At 46.8% G+C, this 16,621-nt stretch overlaps 1 protein-coding gene across 4 annotated transcripts in view; it reads right to left on the reverse strand.

Annotated features, from left to right (window-relative positions):
* Tvp23a (trans-golgi network vesicle protein 23 homolog A) overlaps nucleotides 1-16,621 on the reverse strand; it is a 70,837-nt gene that overhangs the window by 37,040 nt on the left and 17,176 nt on the right. For 3 of the 4 annotated variants that reach the window (XM_029544485.1, XM_029544483.1, XM_029544484.1), the window contains 2 exons: nucleotides 3,151-3,551; nucleotides 2,822-2,901 (listed from right to left, as the gene is read on the reverse strand). In XM_029544485.1, coding sequence (XP_029400345.1) covers nucleotides 2,822-2,901; nucleotides 3,151-3,174 — 104 coding nt within the window. In that variant the 5' untranslated portion in view covers nucleotides 3,175-3,551. Of the gene's footprint in view, nucleotides 1-2,821; nucleotides 2,938-3,150; nucleotides 3,552-16,621 lie in introns of those variants that run through there. The other variant, XM_021208909.2, reaches the window with a different exon arrangement.

Consider the following 16,621-nt stretch of genomic DNA (forward strand, 5'->3'; position numbering starts at 1 on the left):
GACAACTCCTTTCATCCAGGATTAAACAAGCAGCAATTAAACCTTGAAATATCAGAGGCTTGTCTTTTCATGGTGTGTGTGTGTGTGTGAGAGAGAGAGAGAGAGAGAGAGTGTGAGTGAGAAAGAGAGAGAGAGAGAGAGAGAGAGAGAGAGAGAGAGAGGTGGGAGGAAAGAAGAGGGTCTTGAGACAAGGTCTCTCACTGAACCTGAACCTCACTTCATTCTGTCCCCCTCACCTAGGCTAAGCTAAGTGGCCAGAACCCCCCAGTAATCTTTCTGTGTCCAGCATCAGAGCTTTGGGGTTATAGGCACACACAGTCACATTCAACTTTTTATGTGAGTGCTGGGAACCCTCATGCTTGACCCAGGTCCTCATGCAACTGCTTTTCCCCACTAATCCATCTCTCCAGTTCCCTCTCCATCCTCCACACCTTAACCACCATACAATAAAGGTAGATTATACCTCTGAGGTGTCTTGGGCCACTCTCCCAGCCTCTGCTTTCTTCTGCCCCTAAACCAGTCTATGATGGGTAATCTCAACAGTCAACTAAAGGATATCTAGAATTACCTGGGACACAGAACTCAGCATGCCCAGTGTGAGTTACTTTGAGTAATCTGATGGAAGTAGGAAGAGCCACCCACTATGGGCAACACCATTCCCTAGGCTGTGGTCCTAGGCCCTATAAACAAGGGAAATGGAGCCGAACACAAGCATTCCACTATACTTCCTGCCTAGAGACACACTGTGACCAGCTACACCAAGCTCCTGCCATGGTGACTCCCACAATATGAAGCACTTGGCTGCTGAACTGTGAGCCAGAATAAATCTCACTTTCTTAAGCTGCTTCCTTTTCTAAGTTGTCAGGCATGTTATCATAGCAACAGGAAAAAGACTAAGGCACTGACTTCATCCTGCAGTCCTGACCCTAACACTGCTATGGCCAAATTCTTCCACTGAAAAGTAGCTTTTGCACATGGGTGCTTAACTTTACATAAAAATTAAACAGAACAAAATTCCATAACTCTAGCCATAGTGCAATGCTCAATAGCCACAGGTAGATAGTGACCACATTATATCTGATGAACAACCCATCTGGGCTCATTGATTCTGTCAACTTGATACAACCTAGAATCACTTGAGAAGAGTCTTAATGTGGAATTATCCAGATCGGGTTAGGGGGGCTGCTTTGATTGTTAACTAAGGGACGAGGAAGACCCAGTCAATTGTGGGTGGTACCATTCTCTAGGTAGGGGCTCCTGAACAGCATAAGAGAGGAGGAAGCCAGCTGAAGTCAAGCAAGCAAGAGTTATACAGGGCAGCCCCACAACAAAGCAGGGCTTAACCTTTACCTGGCAGAAGTGTCCTTATATAGCCTGGGCAATTCCATAGGCAGGGGCTGGTCCCGTATCCTACATAGCCTCAGCCACCAGCCTTGCAGGGTTACAGGTGATATTTACCAGGCAGTGAACCTGTAATTGTTTAGATGTTCTATAAAACCCTTCACTTAGGATTCCAATTACAACAGCATGAAGGATGAAGAATGAGCCTCAAGTATCTAGGTTCCAGTCTCTGGGACCCGTGGATGTTATATCACGTGAAAAAGGGTTATCTTCATTTAGTAAAGGATCTGAGAGAGATAGACAATGATAGAGAGACTGACAGAAACAGAGAGGCTCATGTAGTGTAAGCTGGTCCTAAAGTCACTGAGTAGCTGAGTGACCGGGGACTTCTGGTTCTCCTGCCTCCACCTCCTTCGTGCTGAGGTTACAGCTGCATGCTAGTAGGCCCAGTTTATTTAGAGCCAGGGCTGGATTAGAACCCAGGGCTTCACACATGCTGGGCAAGCACTCTACCAACTGAGCTACACGCCCAGACCTCACATAGTAAAGGTGCAAATTACCCTAGGTTGCTGAGTAGGGTTGTGGTATTGTCACAAATGCCCTTATTATTATGAGAGTTACAGGAGCGCATGCGCACACGCACACCACCGTGCCTCGTTGATGCCGTGGTTAGGTTGGAACCCAGAGGTCTGTTTGTGCTAGGCAGAAACTCCACCAACTGAACTACATGAAACCAGCATGTTTATGACAATTTGTTAAAGTGACCACGTACTAATTCTGTTCTTAGAGACTGTTGTATTTGGGTCAGATGAGCTAATGGAAGAGGAAGACAAAGGAATGTAGCAGAAAGGTAGCACTTTTGACTAGCATACACAAGGCCCTCTGTCCCACTCCCACTACCAGAAAACGTCAAGGGAAAGCACTAGGTACCAGGCCTCCAAGTATGCTAGAGACCAGTGAGTGGGGTGGACAAGTGGGCCTGACTGAACTGTGATTTTTTTCTTGAAGGTTCAAGGGTTTGCTCGAGTATCGAGCACTTTCGCAGTTACCCTGCCACATACTGACTCCGCTCCTACACTGCCATATCTGACCTTCCAACAAGGATGCAGAACCTTTGCACTTCCTGTTCCTTTAGCCCAAACGCTCTTCCTCCAGAGCCTCTTATGGCTGCCTGCTTCTCAGAAACCCGTCTCGGCTTAAAAGTCACTGCCTCAAAGACCCCGCCCCCCGCGCCCCTCCACCTGCTTTGTGCTAGTGCATGGGAACATCCCTTGGAACCTTCTCTTACCTCACCGTGCTTGTTTCTTTCTAACCCTCTTAACATTTTTGCCTAATAAGTTAGCTGCCCCGCCCCTAAGCTCTAGGTTCCAAGGGGGCAGGGTCTGTATAACTCATGCACACAGTAGTTGTTCCGTGTATTTCGAATGAATGAATTGGCGAATGAATGAATTTGCAGCTTGGGACCAATAAGTCAACATACCTGATCTTGGCCTTTCTAAAGGCCAGCTCCTCTTCATTGCCGAAGTCCAGGGACACATCCTCAGTATCATCCACTAGGCCCTGGGGAACACCAAGAACAGATAGATGGCAGGCCATCCCAGAGCTCACAGGAGGCCTTCAGGCGTGGGCGCCCCCTCTTCCTGATAAGTCTCTGCTCCTCCCAGCATTATTCCCTTAGTACCCTGGGCTTTCCCCACCCTCCTTACTACTAGGAGCCCAGTTTAGTCTTAGGCTTCAAGGCCAGTGCATCTACCTCCCCGAGGCCCTTTTCATCATTATCCTCCCAATGCAGCATCTCTGCAGCCCTACCTGCTTCATCCCCCTGGGTACCATTGACCCTACAGCACAGGCTCCAGCTCCGCCCTTCTCCGCCCAAGGTTTAGGATGCCCAGCAGGCAGCCCGCTTGAGGGATGCTCCCAGCCTTAGCTCCGAAGCTCAGCTCCAGTGATCGATGGCGGGGGAGGGGCTCTGTGCAGTGCGCAGTCGCGGACTGGGGCGGAGCCAAAGAGGATACCCAGGGATGCTGGGATACACTGAGAGCAGAGCTCAACACGCAGGGTGCAGGACGTGAATGTACGTTAGTATCCAGAAGCTGAGCGCTCAGGTTGGAAGCAGAGTGTGCTGGCTCTATAAACAGCAAATTCTTCTGCGCCAGGCATAGTAGTGCAAGCCTGTGACTCCTGGAAATCTGAAGCAGAAGACTGCCCGGCTGCATAGAAACAAACAAACAAACAGGTGTGATCAGCATCTAGCTGCCTGGCCTGGGAACAGCCGTATTGACATAGAAATGGACGCACTGAGAAGAGTAACTGTAGCCATGTGAAGGCCTTACTGGCCTTCTCCTGGCCCAGAACAGAGTCACAGTATTTCCCCTGTGGCCTGCCCCTGCCATTTCCCAATTCCCACCCTACTATCTATACAATCTTCCTTGGCCCCCATATCCCTGCCCTGCCATCCTGGGACAGAGCTGAGTGACAGGAAGCCAAGGCTGCTGGTCTTGCTCTACGGTTCCTCTTTCTCCCTCCCCACAACCAGCCTGACTCCTGGTGACCCCCTCAGGGATACTGAGCCACCAGCCCCAGGCCGGTTCTTTCCTGATGGCTTGCCCTTGCTAGAGTGCAGTAAACGGCTGGTTCACCTTTCCTCCTATGGCTGTGCCAGAGCTGCCAGCTGCACACGCCACCCTTTAGGACACAGAGATGCTGTCCGGGGGGAGGGGGAAGGGGACTCCTTCCAGGACAGAAGAAGGGGCCAAGCCTCTTGAGGTGTTTTTCAAACTCTGACTGATATGGCAATGTTGGCCTGTAATCACAGTACTTAGGAAGGCTGAAGCAGGAGGATCACAAATTTCAGGCTAGCCTGAAATACAAAACAAGTTCAAGGCCAGCCTGGGCAAATTAGCAAGATCCTATCTCAAAAAGTTTATTTTAAAAATGAGGTAGGAGGGGAGTGGGGTGGGTGTATGCACAGGCACGTGATTTTAGTGAGTGCTAGAGTGTTTGCCTTGCGTACAAGAGGCTCTTGATTCTACCCCCAGTCACACAGACACACACACATACCCCTCACACAAACATGTCTGTGTGTTTGTATGTATGTATGTATGTATATATATATATATATGTATATATATATATGTATGTATGTATGTATTTCCAAACCAGCATCAGTTCTAGTAGCTTCTAAAACCCTTTGCTGCTCAACTGATACGATGATCCACTAAGATCAGCACAGCCAATTGCCAAAGCTCCCAGGGTCAGACCCAGGGCCTTCTCTCTGGCTTCCCACCTGGCAGTGTAGAGGAAGGGCCTGGGGCTCTGCTGGAATGGAGGCTGGCTCCATTACCTGGGCAGCAGAAAGCTCAGTTCAAGGCCTCAATTATTCCCGAGGCATCAGGATTTAAGACCGCCAAGGAAGGTTTTCTGGAGAGTGTTGTGGGCTCTTCCCAACCCATTGCTGGCTCCAGGCCCAGATATGACTCAGAGGAACCACAGCCACCAGGAGTGTCCTGGGAAGAGTGTTTTCAGTGGAGGCCAGGTGGAGGTGAGAGGCCATCGTAGTACATTTAGGGGCTTTTCCTCTGACTCGAAAGACTAGCAGCTTCTGGTGTCAGTTGAGTTGGGGCAAGGGGCTGGGAAAACCCCCTAGGAAGCCCCATCCAGGCTAACTGACATTCTCAGAGTGGGAAACCTCAGGACTGACCATTGAATCTGCCACGAAGGTCACCCGTATGAACATGAGGTTACCCTGTTCTCCGCCTCCCCTGGGCTGTCCACACAGGGCAAAGGACAGGAGGACAAAGGACAAGAACTGTGCAGGGAGTTTTATCATTGCTCTGAAGCCTGCTCCAGCCACATTGTAGGTGGGGTTTCAGGTCTGAAGCCAGGATAGCGTCTGGCAGCACCAATAAGCCAGGTTCAGCTGCCTGTCCCCATACACCCACAGACAAGATGGTTGAGAGTGAAAAGCAGAAGCAATTTAATCAACACAGTGGGGAGAAGCAGGTGACCCTGAGATCATCTTCAGGGTATGGATACAAGTGTTAGGTTCAGTAGAGGAAGACCTAAGTCAGGAGCCAGAGGTATCCCGATTAAGCAGTCCTGGCTGAGGTGTGGTCCTGTCCCTCACTGTTCAGCTTGTGCCACTTGGTCTGAAACACTGTTAATCTCTTAACCCTGATGTCAACGGGGAGATTAACCTGGTCATTCCAAGGTGAACCCTCACCATCATAGACTGACTTCATCTGCAGTTGGTCGGCCTGGGAAGTCCGCAGTTCTGGCGTCCCGAAGACTGCAGAGTTAGCATACTGTCTTATTTCTCTTCAGTCTTGAGGGGAATGAAGGGAGACAGATGGGCCTTTATAATTTCCATGTCTGGGCAGAATGAGACAGGAGTTTGAGACAAACACAAGGCGACAAACAAAATGAAGGAAGAGATGCCAGGCTTCCCTCTGCCCTTAGCGAGGAGCTGCCTGCGACTAAGTCACCTGTTGCTAGGCAGGTTTGAGAAGTCTATTCCAGGTCTTTAGAGAGAGACTCCGGGGAGGCATTTAGGGAATTATTTTTCATAAGGGAAATACTAGGAGTATTTGGGATATAGTGACTACTTAGAGCAGAGACTAAACACTAACCCTTTCTTCCATGCTCTCTGCTCCTCCACCTGCATGGGGGCAGGGAGTGGAGCCTCGAGGCTCAGTCTTAGCTCTGGTCCTGTAGCTGAGTCTTGGACCCCCAACAGTCCCTGGAGGGACTCCAGGCTTGAGCAGCCATTGGGCTCTGGAGACTCTTGAAGCTCAATGTCTGGTTGTCAACAGGCCTGGATAGGACGCCTGTGCAGGAGACAACATCTGTCTGGTCTCAGTGCCTGCGTCTATAAAATGGGGCCACACTTCCTCCATCCAGGAATGCAAGGACTAGACACAGTGCATATAAAGAGCCCTTCTCAGTGTAGAGAGGCTTAGCGAACTATTCCCTGGTGAAGGTGATTTGATGGCCTTAAGAGAGGCACTGGGATCTGAGGAACCCCTGTGAGCCCACAGCACAATGACATGAGTCTATGTCTAACCTTCCATGCGGTATCTGTCTCCGCAGCAGAACCAGTAAGCGATACACTTCAGACACTCCAGAAGAGGGAGTCAGATCTTGTTACGGATAGTTATGAGCCACCATGTGGTTGCTGGGATTTGAACTCCGGACCTTCGGAAGAGCAGTCGGGTGCTCTTACCCACTGAGCCATCTCACCAGCCCCAAGTGATACACTTTAAAGGAGTGAATTTAAGAAATGTAAGTTCGAGTTTGTCTGTCTGTCTGTCTGTCTGTTTGTTTTGAGATGCTGTGGATCATGGATTCCAGGCTGACCTCAAAACCTGATCCTCCCAGCTCTGCATCCCAAGTGAGCACTGGGATCCCAGTTGTGAGTCACCATGTCTGATTTTATGTGGCTCTAAAGTCTGGCCCTACAAATAAATAACACAGTACCACCAGGTTGTAAACTAACCCTCTCCCAGCATTTCGGGGCGCGGGGGTGGGGTGGGGGTGAGGGGCTCTTCTTTGTCTGAAGAGAGAACCCTGTGTGTCTGCTGGAGTCTGCCCTCCTGGGACCTGTGCAAATTCTGCCTCCTGCACAATGCTCTTTCCGCCTGTCATTTCTTAATTTAAAATTTTAGCAGGGTCTCAGTGTCTTAGGCTGGCCTCACACTTTTGGTGTTGGTTTGGATAACCATGAACTTCTGATCCTCCTGGCCTGCCTCATGGATGCAGATCCCTGGGATTGTGAGTGTGTTTGACACACACTTGGTTACTAATTTTGTTGTGGTTTTACTTTTTTTTTTTTATTTTTGTTTTCAGACAGAGTCTCATGTAGCCCAGGCTAACCTGGAACTCAAACCCAAGAATGACCTTGAATTTCCGACTCTCCTGCCTCCACCTCCTGAGCTCTGATATATGTACTACCAACCCTGCCTTATGCTGTGTTGGGGGCAAAACCTGAGGTTTGTATATTTTGGACAGACACTCTACCAACCGAGCTAGATCCCCAGCTTCCTGAATTTTCCTTTCTTGTTCTATTTTATCTTGTTGTAGTCTCACTTAAGGTCTCTCTATAGCGTAGGCTGACCATACATTTGTCATTTCCTTGTCTCCATCTCTTAAGTGCTGGAATTACAGTGTGTATTACCCAATGCTTAATTCCAATGTCAGTTTGGTGAAGGTAAAATCCTGTGCAAAACTAATCCTTTGTATGGCCTGGATTCCTTGCTTTTAATTGGTAAGATGCAACCCTTCCTGGAGATAAATGGAAGAGTCATTCCAGGTGCTGGCAAGGGCGATGGGGTCAGTGGGATCTTGAGAAATGTTGCCATGGGAACAAAGTGCTCAGGGTAAACAGCTACTATGGCTGCCTTCATCTGGTCGAAGCTCCTGCTCAGGGCCCTTTCCTATGTGATCTCAGTCCAGTCCACTTCTAACTTGGCCTTGACCTCCAGGGCCACATTGCCTTTACCGTCAGGAGAGAGCACCTGTGTGCAGGCTAAGTCCCTCTCTAGTGTTAAGATATAAATCCTAGCTGGACTTGTTTCTGCTCTAGCAATTTTGGTGATCACTAATCCTCTTGTCTGAACTTTCACCTCCCCACACTCCTATCTAGGACTTTAGAACAGTGACTCATAACCTGTGGGTCATGACCCCTTTGGGGTTTAAACCATCATAAGAAAACACACATATTCACATTACAATTTATAACAGTAGCAAAACTAGAAATATGAAGTAGCAATGAAATAATGTTATAGTTGGGCGTCACCACAGCATGAGGAGCTGTTTTAGAGGCTCACAGCACTAGGTTGAGAGCCACTGCTCCGGGAGAATGAATGTAACTTTCGACCAATGATGGAAGCTTTCAGAACATTCTGGAAACTGGGTGCTGTGTGGTTAGTGAGGAAAAGGTACACAACCCAGTGAGATGTGCCCATTAGTATCTCTGCCCAGCCTAGAGAGCATGATGATGCTATAAAGCCAGGGAGCAAAGAGTGAAGTAGGGGAGGCTAGGCTAGCCTGGGCTGGGCAAAGTCCAGTTCTGAGGACTCTTTCAAGATTGCTGTTATTCTTTGGAAGAAGTTCAAAGGCCCTGGCCAACAGAGCACAGAGCTATGCTGTGCTTGACATAAAGGGCTGGCAGGACTCAGAGCCAGCAGACAAGAGTCACCACTTACGGGAAATGCACCCACTGACAAGAAAGGACAGTGGGCTGTTCGCCAGGCCATGGCACCTATCCAAACTGGAAGAGGAAGCCTCGTGAGCCACAGCAGCTCTCCATGGGCAGAAAACAGAGCATTCTCATGCTCCATGGATTGCACCAAACACCAACAACACAGAAGCACTACTGTTGGCTGGGGAAGAAAGCAGCTACTCAGCTTGTTTAGGTCCGGAGCTAGGTTTGCCTCTTAGCAACCGGGCTATCTCTGGCAAGTCACTAATCCCTCTGGGCCTCAGGCTCATCACAAAATGAGATTGATGGTGCTGGGGGCAGTGGTTTAGGGTCTTTTTGTCACAGAATGTAGAGAAGAGGTCTCTACCCAAAGTGACTTGTGCAGTGAACAGCCCAAAGCCACGTCTGACCTTCAGGTATGTTTGAACTAAACTAGAGTCTAAAGCATCCAATTAATAACTAAACAAGTGGAATTTCTGGCCAAGGTCACTCAGATGTCACCATGGGGAGACACCCCACCCCCACCCCCCATTGATGATTTCTCTTCAGGACTGGAAGTTGAACCTGTCCTGCAGAGGGAGTGTCTCAAACCACAGGCTTTTGTCTCCTGGTTCCAGGGGCTGGACACCTAAGGTCAAGGGGGTGTCAGTGGAGCCTGTTCCCCTGCAGCCTGTCCCAGGCTCCAAGCAGGAACACATCTTAGGGGACTTCAATATACAAATAGGAGTGTATTGGTTACTTTTATGTCACTGTGACCAACAATTCCACGGAAACATGCCCAGAGAGGGAAGATTTATTTTGGTTCATGTGTGTTAGTGGGTTTAACCCAGGGTCACTTGATCCCATGCATTTGGCAGCAGGAACATATGGAGATCTTGTACAGCCGTTCGCCTTCTGACAGGAAAGACAGAAGAGCGGCTACAGACCTGTGGCTGTGACAACCATCCTGATTCACAGGAGAAAGGGTTTACCTGGGCTACGTTTCTAAATCTAGCCCATCACTGAGAGATTCAGGGAGGAAACTCCAGCTAGAACTGAAGCAGAGGCCATGGAAGAATGCTGTTTGCAGACAAACTGGTGTCCAAACCAGTTTGTCTGGAAGCAAACTGCCAAGCGGTAAAAATGGAAATTTGGTTCGGACTGGCTTCATCAACCTGAATCAGGACATAGGGGAATCTGATATCAGATGGTTTTTCCCCCACAAATTTAAGCACAGTAGGATTTGGAAAAAGGTTTCCCAGTATGACACAATCCCCAGTAAACACAGAAGTTGGATTACACCCAAACTTGACTTAGGATATATGTCGTTTCCTCCAGGAAGATGGATTCTAGAGCTAGGCTGCCTGTGCTAGCGTAAGGGCCTGGGGAAGACTCTGGCCTGCTCTCAGACATGCAGATAGTATAGAGTTCATTTGGTCTATTATCCATCTCCGTCCTGGCATTGGAAGCTTTGGGAGCCCCTGACTCATTTAAATTACTAGCCACCTCTGGTCCTGGTTCTGATTGTAGGAGCTTGATATAGCCTGGCCCATAATGCAGACCACCAGGCCAAGTCCCAGATTACCTCCAATTCCCAGCTCTTGAATGGAAGAACAGGTTTGTTGTTTTACAACTTCCTCATTGGAAAGCCAGTCCTTCACAGTTAATATGCCTGATTGCTATGGAGATCCATGGCCACAGGGACCTTCATGCTATGCTCCTAACAGTCAGCTGCTTCAGACAGCCCAGGACCACCTGCCTAAGGTGGTATGGAGTTTGAATCCAGCAGGAAAAGACCAAAGACTCAATCCAAATCATAGCTAAATGAACTTACTACTACCACTAGCAGCACCACAGCCTTGAAGGATGTAAGAGTTTGTATCGGTGGCTCCACGATTATCCCACTCTCTGGAATCGGCAGCTGCACGAGAAATTGCTTTCTCTCTCCTCATCTGTTCCTCACTCCCAGTCACACAGCAGTGCCCTGTGTCCCTCATGTTGTCCCCCACCAGGAGTTTACAAGAATTTCAGGGCAAAGATCAATGGCTATAAAAGGGGCTGCCTGGTACAGTCTGGAGAAAGGAAAGAAGTGCCATTAACATCTGGGAGAGAGTGGGGTCTTCATTGCAAGCAATAACACAGTGTCACCATGTCACCATGGTGTCACCAGCTTAGGGCTCATGGTAAGCTGAGCCCTCCTACAGCAGCATCCATCAAGAGAATGTCTTACAAACCTGCCCATTCTGATCTGGGAAATTCCCAACTGAGACCCTCTCTTCCTAAGTTGTGTCAAACTGACAACAAAAATGAACTGGACCAGATCAAGAGGTGTTTTTAGGGTGGTGAGATCAGATCCCTGAGGACAAAGTGAGGACAGGGAAAGAAAAACAAACAGACAGACAGACAGACAGACAGGAGGGAAGCTGAGCAGGCTCAAAGGTCAGTAAACAGCATGAAATACCACCAGACTTTGGAGAAGACTTCCAAAAAAACAGAGAAATGCCTGGCTGGAGAAAAAGCACAGCTTTTTGCTTGATAATGGGACGATGGTAAGACAAGGCTCTGGCACTCCATCCCTGCTGGAACTGTGGCTTGTAAAGTGATCCAGTGTGCTTTCTGTTCTTGGCAAACTTCCCCAGGGATCACCCTGAAGCCAGAACATCCCACTCACTCCAAATGTACACTAGCCCCAGTGTGGTATGCTTGGCTCTTCAGTGTCTGGGAGAGGTTTAAGCGGAAGCTGATAACCTGCTGTGAAGGCACAGGCCCCATGAGGAGGAAGCAGCTGTTTCCCTGGGGACTAGGCTCTCCCAGAGTTCACCTCTTCCACAGACACTGCTGTCAAATGGGAAATCTAGGAGCAAGCTGACCAAAAGTGAATCTATACATTTGGAAAAAAAATTCACCCTGGCGAGAAAAGACTTGCTATAATATTCTCTAAGTATGAAGGTAATTTCATTTTTACAGTATCGGAGGCATGTGTAAGCCAGGCTAGCCTCCACCTCGCTATGCAGCTGAGTTAGGCCTCAAACTCTTTATCCCCTGCCTCCACCTCCCAAGTGCTAGGATCGAAAGCATCCACCACCTCTATACCCCACAGGAAACTCATTTAAGTCAAATTGCAAGAGACACTTGACAGGCTTTCTAGATTTTCACCTGCCAATGTGCTATTAAGTTTCTCCAGATTTCGGCCATTGTTTGGAACCAGCTGGCTGTCCACCTGAGGTGAGTTTCTTCTGCCTTAAAGATTATTTCTTTGTGTCGAGAACCGGATGTACAATATTATGAAAATGTCTCTCGAAGTCTAGAGACTGGAACTTTTCCTGGTCCTTACAGCTGGGACAATAATACACCCTGAGGTCACCAAAGACTACTATCCTGGTCAGACATGGTGGCACAGACCTACAGTCCCCAGTATCTGGGAGGCAGAGGCAGGAGGTTCTCGGTAAGTTTGAGGTTAGCCTGGTCTACACAGCAAGTTTGTTCAACCTGCCTTTAAGAGAACATTGTCACAAACAACCTTACCTGCCTTGGGTTTTCCATGTAATCCACTTTTACAACCTAGCTAGTGCATAGCTGTAACTAAGTTATGGACTCCTCCGTGCTCCTGACCCAGGTTAATGCATGTGTGTATGTGTGTTATGACAATCACTTTCTGAAACCAGTAAATATAGGTTGAAAGCAGTCTTATCAAATGAACATCTATCGTAAATGTTGAACACAACACGCAGATATCGCCTGACAAACAGCGATGTTTGTAACACTGTTTGCTCTCTGGGGCAGTTGCAGTCAGTGACTTAATCCCTTGTAAAATTCTGCTTGAGATTTCTGTAAAGTATCCCTCGCTCCTTCCCCATGGGACGCTTTCTGTGTTGTGCACTAAGAACAGAGAGCAAAGCCCTTTGCTAGGGACAGACACATTCAGACAGACAGAGGCACAGGGACACAGTCACACGGCAGCCTTCAGGTAGGCACAGATTCAGACTCATACAACAGACAGACAAGAGGACAGAAGACACAGGGGGACTAAAGTGGAAAGTTCTAATCTGAGCTCACTCTTGGTTCAGTGACCCCCAAGGGGAAGGCTTTAATTTCTTTTGTTCATGAGACATCCATGCATCATTGCAGTCTCATTTATTTATGTGCTCAACCAATTGTGGGGGACCTTCAAACTCTGCTCTTCAGGCTATTTTGAGATACAGAATACATTATTGAAAACAGTATAAGTTTTATTGAAAATGAGCACTTATTCTCCCTAAGTATATGTTGATACCTATCAACCAATATTTCTTACTCTTTCCTCCCACTGGCCTTCCTTACCTCTGTTATCACATGTTTTTTACCCTTTATTTATTTACACATTTTTCTATTTATTCTTTGCATGTAAATCATGTGGCCTTCAGAGAACAACTTTTGAAAGTTGCTTTCTTCTTTCCATCATGTGGGGCCTGGGAAATCAGACTCAGGTCCTCAGACTTGGCAGTGAGCACCTTTACCCACTGAGCCCTGTCACCACAAATGAGTGACACATTTTGTTGTAGCTGACAAGACTTCATTTGTTTGTTTGAGACAGGGTCTCCCATAGCCCAGGTTGTCCTCCAAGATGATATGTAACTGAAGATGTTCTCTAACTTCTTTTTAAAATAAATAATATTTTAATTAATTCTTTGATAACTTAATAAATGCACATAATGTATTTTGATCATATCTACCCTCTCCTTCCCTAACTCTTCCCATACTCACTCTGCCCTCCCCCTCCCGACTTCATGCTATCTATCTATCTGTCTGTCTATCTCTCTATCTAACTATCTATCTATTTATTCATATCCCACCAAGTCCAGTTTGTGTTGTCATGCATTCATGGGGTTGTGGGGTCATCCACTGGAGCATTGTCAACCTACCAGGGACCACACCCTTAAAGAAAGCAGACTCTAGGGCCCCTAGAAATCATCACTAGCTCCCCAGCTAGGGATTTTTAAAATTGAAAATAGGTTTTCACTTACAGAACATTCCAACTACAGTTTCCCCTCCCTCCACTCTTCTCGGCTCCCCCCATCACCTCCCCTCTCCCCTAGACCCACTACCCCTCAATTTCCCTTAAGAAAAGAATAGACATCCAAGAGACAACCACCAAATACAACAAAACAAAATATAAAACAAGACATAAGCCCTCATATTGAGGCTAGTCAAGGCAACCCAACAGGAAGACAAGAGTGCCAAGAGCAGGTAAAAGAGTCAGAGACACACCCACTTCCACTGTTAGGAGTCCCACAAAAGACCCCAAGCTAAGAATCATAACATATATGCAGAGGCCCTGGTGCAGGCTCCATGATTTCCTCTTCAGTGTCTGTGAGCCCATGTGAGCCCTGTTTAGTTGATTCAGTGGGCCATGTTCCTCTGGTGTCCTCCATCATCCCTGATGCCTACAATCTTTCCTCCCCCTCTTCCGTGGGATCCCTTGATGTCTGAGGGGAAAGAACCAATGGAGACCTCCAGTTTAGACTCTCTGAGTAATGTCTGGCTGTGGGTCTCTGTATCTAGTCCCATCCCCTGCGAGAGGAAGCCTCTGATGATGACAGGGCATCCACCTATGATATAGCACAATATCATTAGGAATCATTTCATTGATTTTTTTCTTGCCAGTCAGGTTTGGTTCAACCTTAGGTTTCTGGGCTATCCAGTCTCTGGGTTCTGGTCTTCCAGGCAGTATCTGGCATGAGATTCCTTTCCTGGTGTGGGCCTCAAGTTAAACCAGACAGTGGTTGGCCATTCTCACAAGTTCTCTACCGGCATTCCCTAGCACAGCTTGCAGGCAGAACAGATTATAAACTGAGGGTTTCATGGCTGGGCTGATGTCCAGGTTCTCTTTTGGTAGTTCTCAGAGTACCTTACCCCACCAAAGAGACTAGAACATAGGGTTGAAGGCTCCATGCAGACACCAGTTTGACCTTTCTACATTTGATGAACTCTGTGGATGTTGGCTTCAGTAATGGGGCACCACTGCCAGTTTTTGGAGAGAAACTCTCTGTCCTAGAATCAGTCTGGGTTGTTAAGGGATCTCTCCAGGACCCCTTAACCAACAACTCAACCAAATGCAATCCATCCCACCACGGGAAGCCTTGCCTGCCTACTGAAGGCAGCCAGCCAATTCAGACTCCGTAGCCTCCACTACTAGGAGTCCTCAGTAGGATCGCCATCATAGATAACAGGAAGTTTCCACTGTACTAGATTTCTACAGTGCCCTCAAATTCTTCCCAGTTCCAGCCATCTCTCCCCATACTCCCTCCCTTTATCCTCTTCCACCTGATCCCTCTTGCTTTCATCTCCATCTGCCTCCCTCCCCACGCCCCTGTTTACTCACAAAAATCTACTTCCTCTTCCCAGGGAGATCCATGTCACACACACACACACACACACACACACACACACACACACACACACACCGGAGCCCTCCTTTTTACCTAACCCCTCTGGGTTTGTGAATTGTAGCTTATTTACTTAACAGCTAATAAGGGAATACATAGCATATTTGTTTTTCTGGGTCTGGGTTCCCTTCTCAGGATGATTTCTACTACTTTCATTGATTTGCCTGCAAATTTTGTGTTCTCTCTCTTTTTTTTTTAATAGTTGAGTGATATTCCATTGTGTAGATGTGCCACATTTTCTTTATCCATTCTTCAGTTGAAGGACCTCTGAATTGTTTCCAGTTCCTGGCTGTCACGAATAAAGCCCCAGTGGACATAGTTGAGCAAGTATCTTAGTCAGGGCTTCATTGCTGTGAAGGGATACCACCACCAAGGTAACTGTTATAAAGAAAACATTTCACTGGGCTGGCTTACAGTTTCAGAGGTTCAGTCCATTATCATTATGGTGGGAAGCATGGCTGTGTCCAGGCAGATGTGGAGCTGGAAGAGCTGAGAGTTCTATATCTTGATCCGAAGGCAGCCAGAAAGAGGTTCTCTTCCACACTGGGCGGAGTTTGAGACTAGTAGACCTCAAAGCCCACCTACACAGTTACACATTCTCCAACAAGGCCACACCTCCTAATCATGCCACTTCCCAAGGGCCAATTATTTTCAAACCACCATAGTCCACTATTCAGAGTTTGGAGACCTAGAGCAACCTGTCCAAAGTTACAGATTATAAGTTGCAAAACTCAAATTAGAATAAAGTCAGTACTCCTAGTCAGAAGTTTGGGTTTCAGCCTACTAGTTTGGGAAACTACTTTTGGTTTTTCTTGTTTTTGTTTTGTCAAAATTGAGTATAGAAAAAAAAGGACAAATGATTATAAATCATAGGCCTCTCCCTATCTCTATTTTTTTAGCCCAAAGGCAAACATTTTTACCTTTTAAATTATCATTGTTATCACCATCTCCGAGTCTTGATTTCTTTTTTCTTAAAATTTTTATTATTCAAATGCATTTTATACATCAAACATATTAATAATATTGAGGGCTGGAGAGATAGCTCAGTGGTTAAGAGCTCCGACTGCTCTTCTGAAGGTCATGAGTTCAAATCCCAGCAACCACATGATGGCTCACAACCATCCATAATGAGATCTGATGCACTCTTGTGTGTCTGAAGACAGCTACAGTGTATTTATATATAATAAATAAATCTTAAAAAAATAATATTGAGTATTTTTGAGAATCAAATAATACATAAAAATTGTTCAACTTTTATATTCATATCCTTTCATACCCTAAAAATATCATTAATGAATATTTAATACTATCCATAACCGAGGATCCTATATCTAGTGTTGAAAACTACATTGTTTCAAAACATACACAATATTCTTTGGGAGTTAGGCATAGTAAAAGAGCACAAAATATTAAAAATGAATCATTAAGAAATATATTCATTATGAAATTCTTGGGCAAATGGATGTATCTGGAGGATATAATCCTTAGTGAGGTAATCCAATCAAAAAAGAAATCACTAGATATGCACTCACTGATAAGCGGATATTAGCCCAGAAACTTAGAATACCCAAGATACATTATGCAAAACAAAAGAAAATCAAGAAGGATGACCATTGTGTGGATACTTCATTCCTCCTTAGAATAAGGAACAAAATACTCATGAAAGGATATAGGTACA

This window comes from Mus pahari, chromosome 12 (assembly GCF_900095145.1).
Source record: "Mus pahari chromosome 12, PAHARI_EIJ_v1.1, whole genome shotgun sequence".
Classification (NCBI taxonomy): domain Eukaryota; kingdom Metazoa; phylum Chordata; class Mammalia; order Rodentia; family Muridae; genus Mus; species Mus pahari.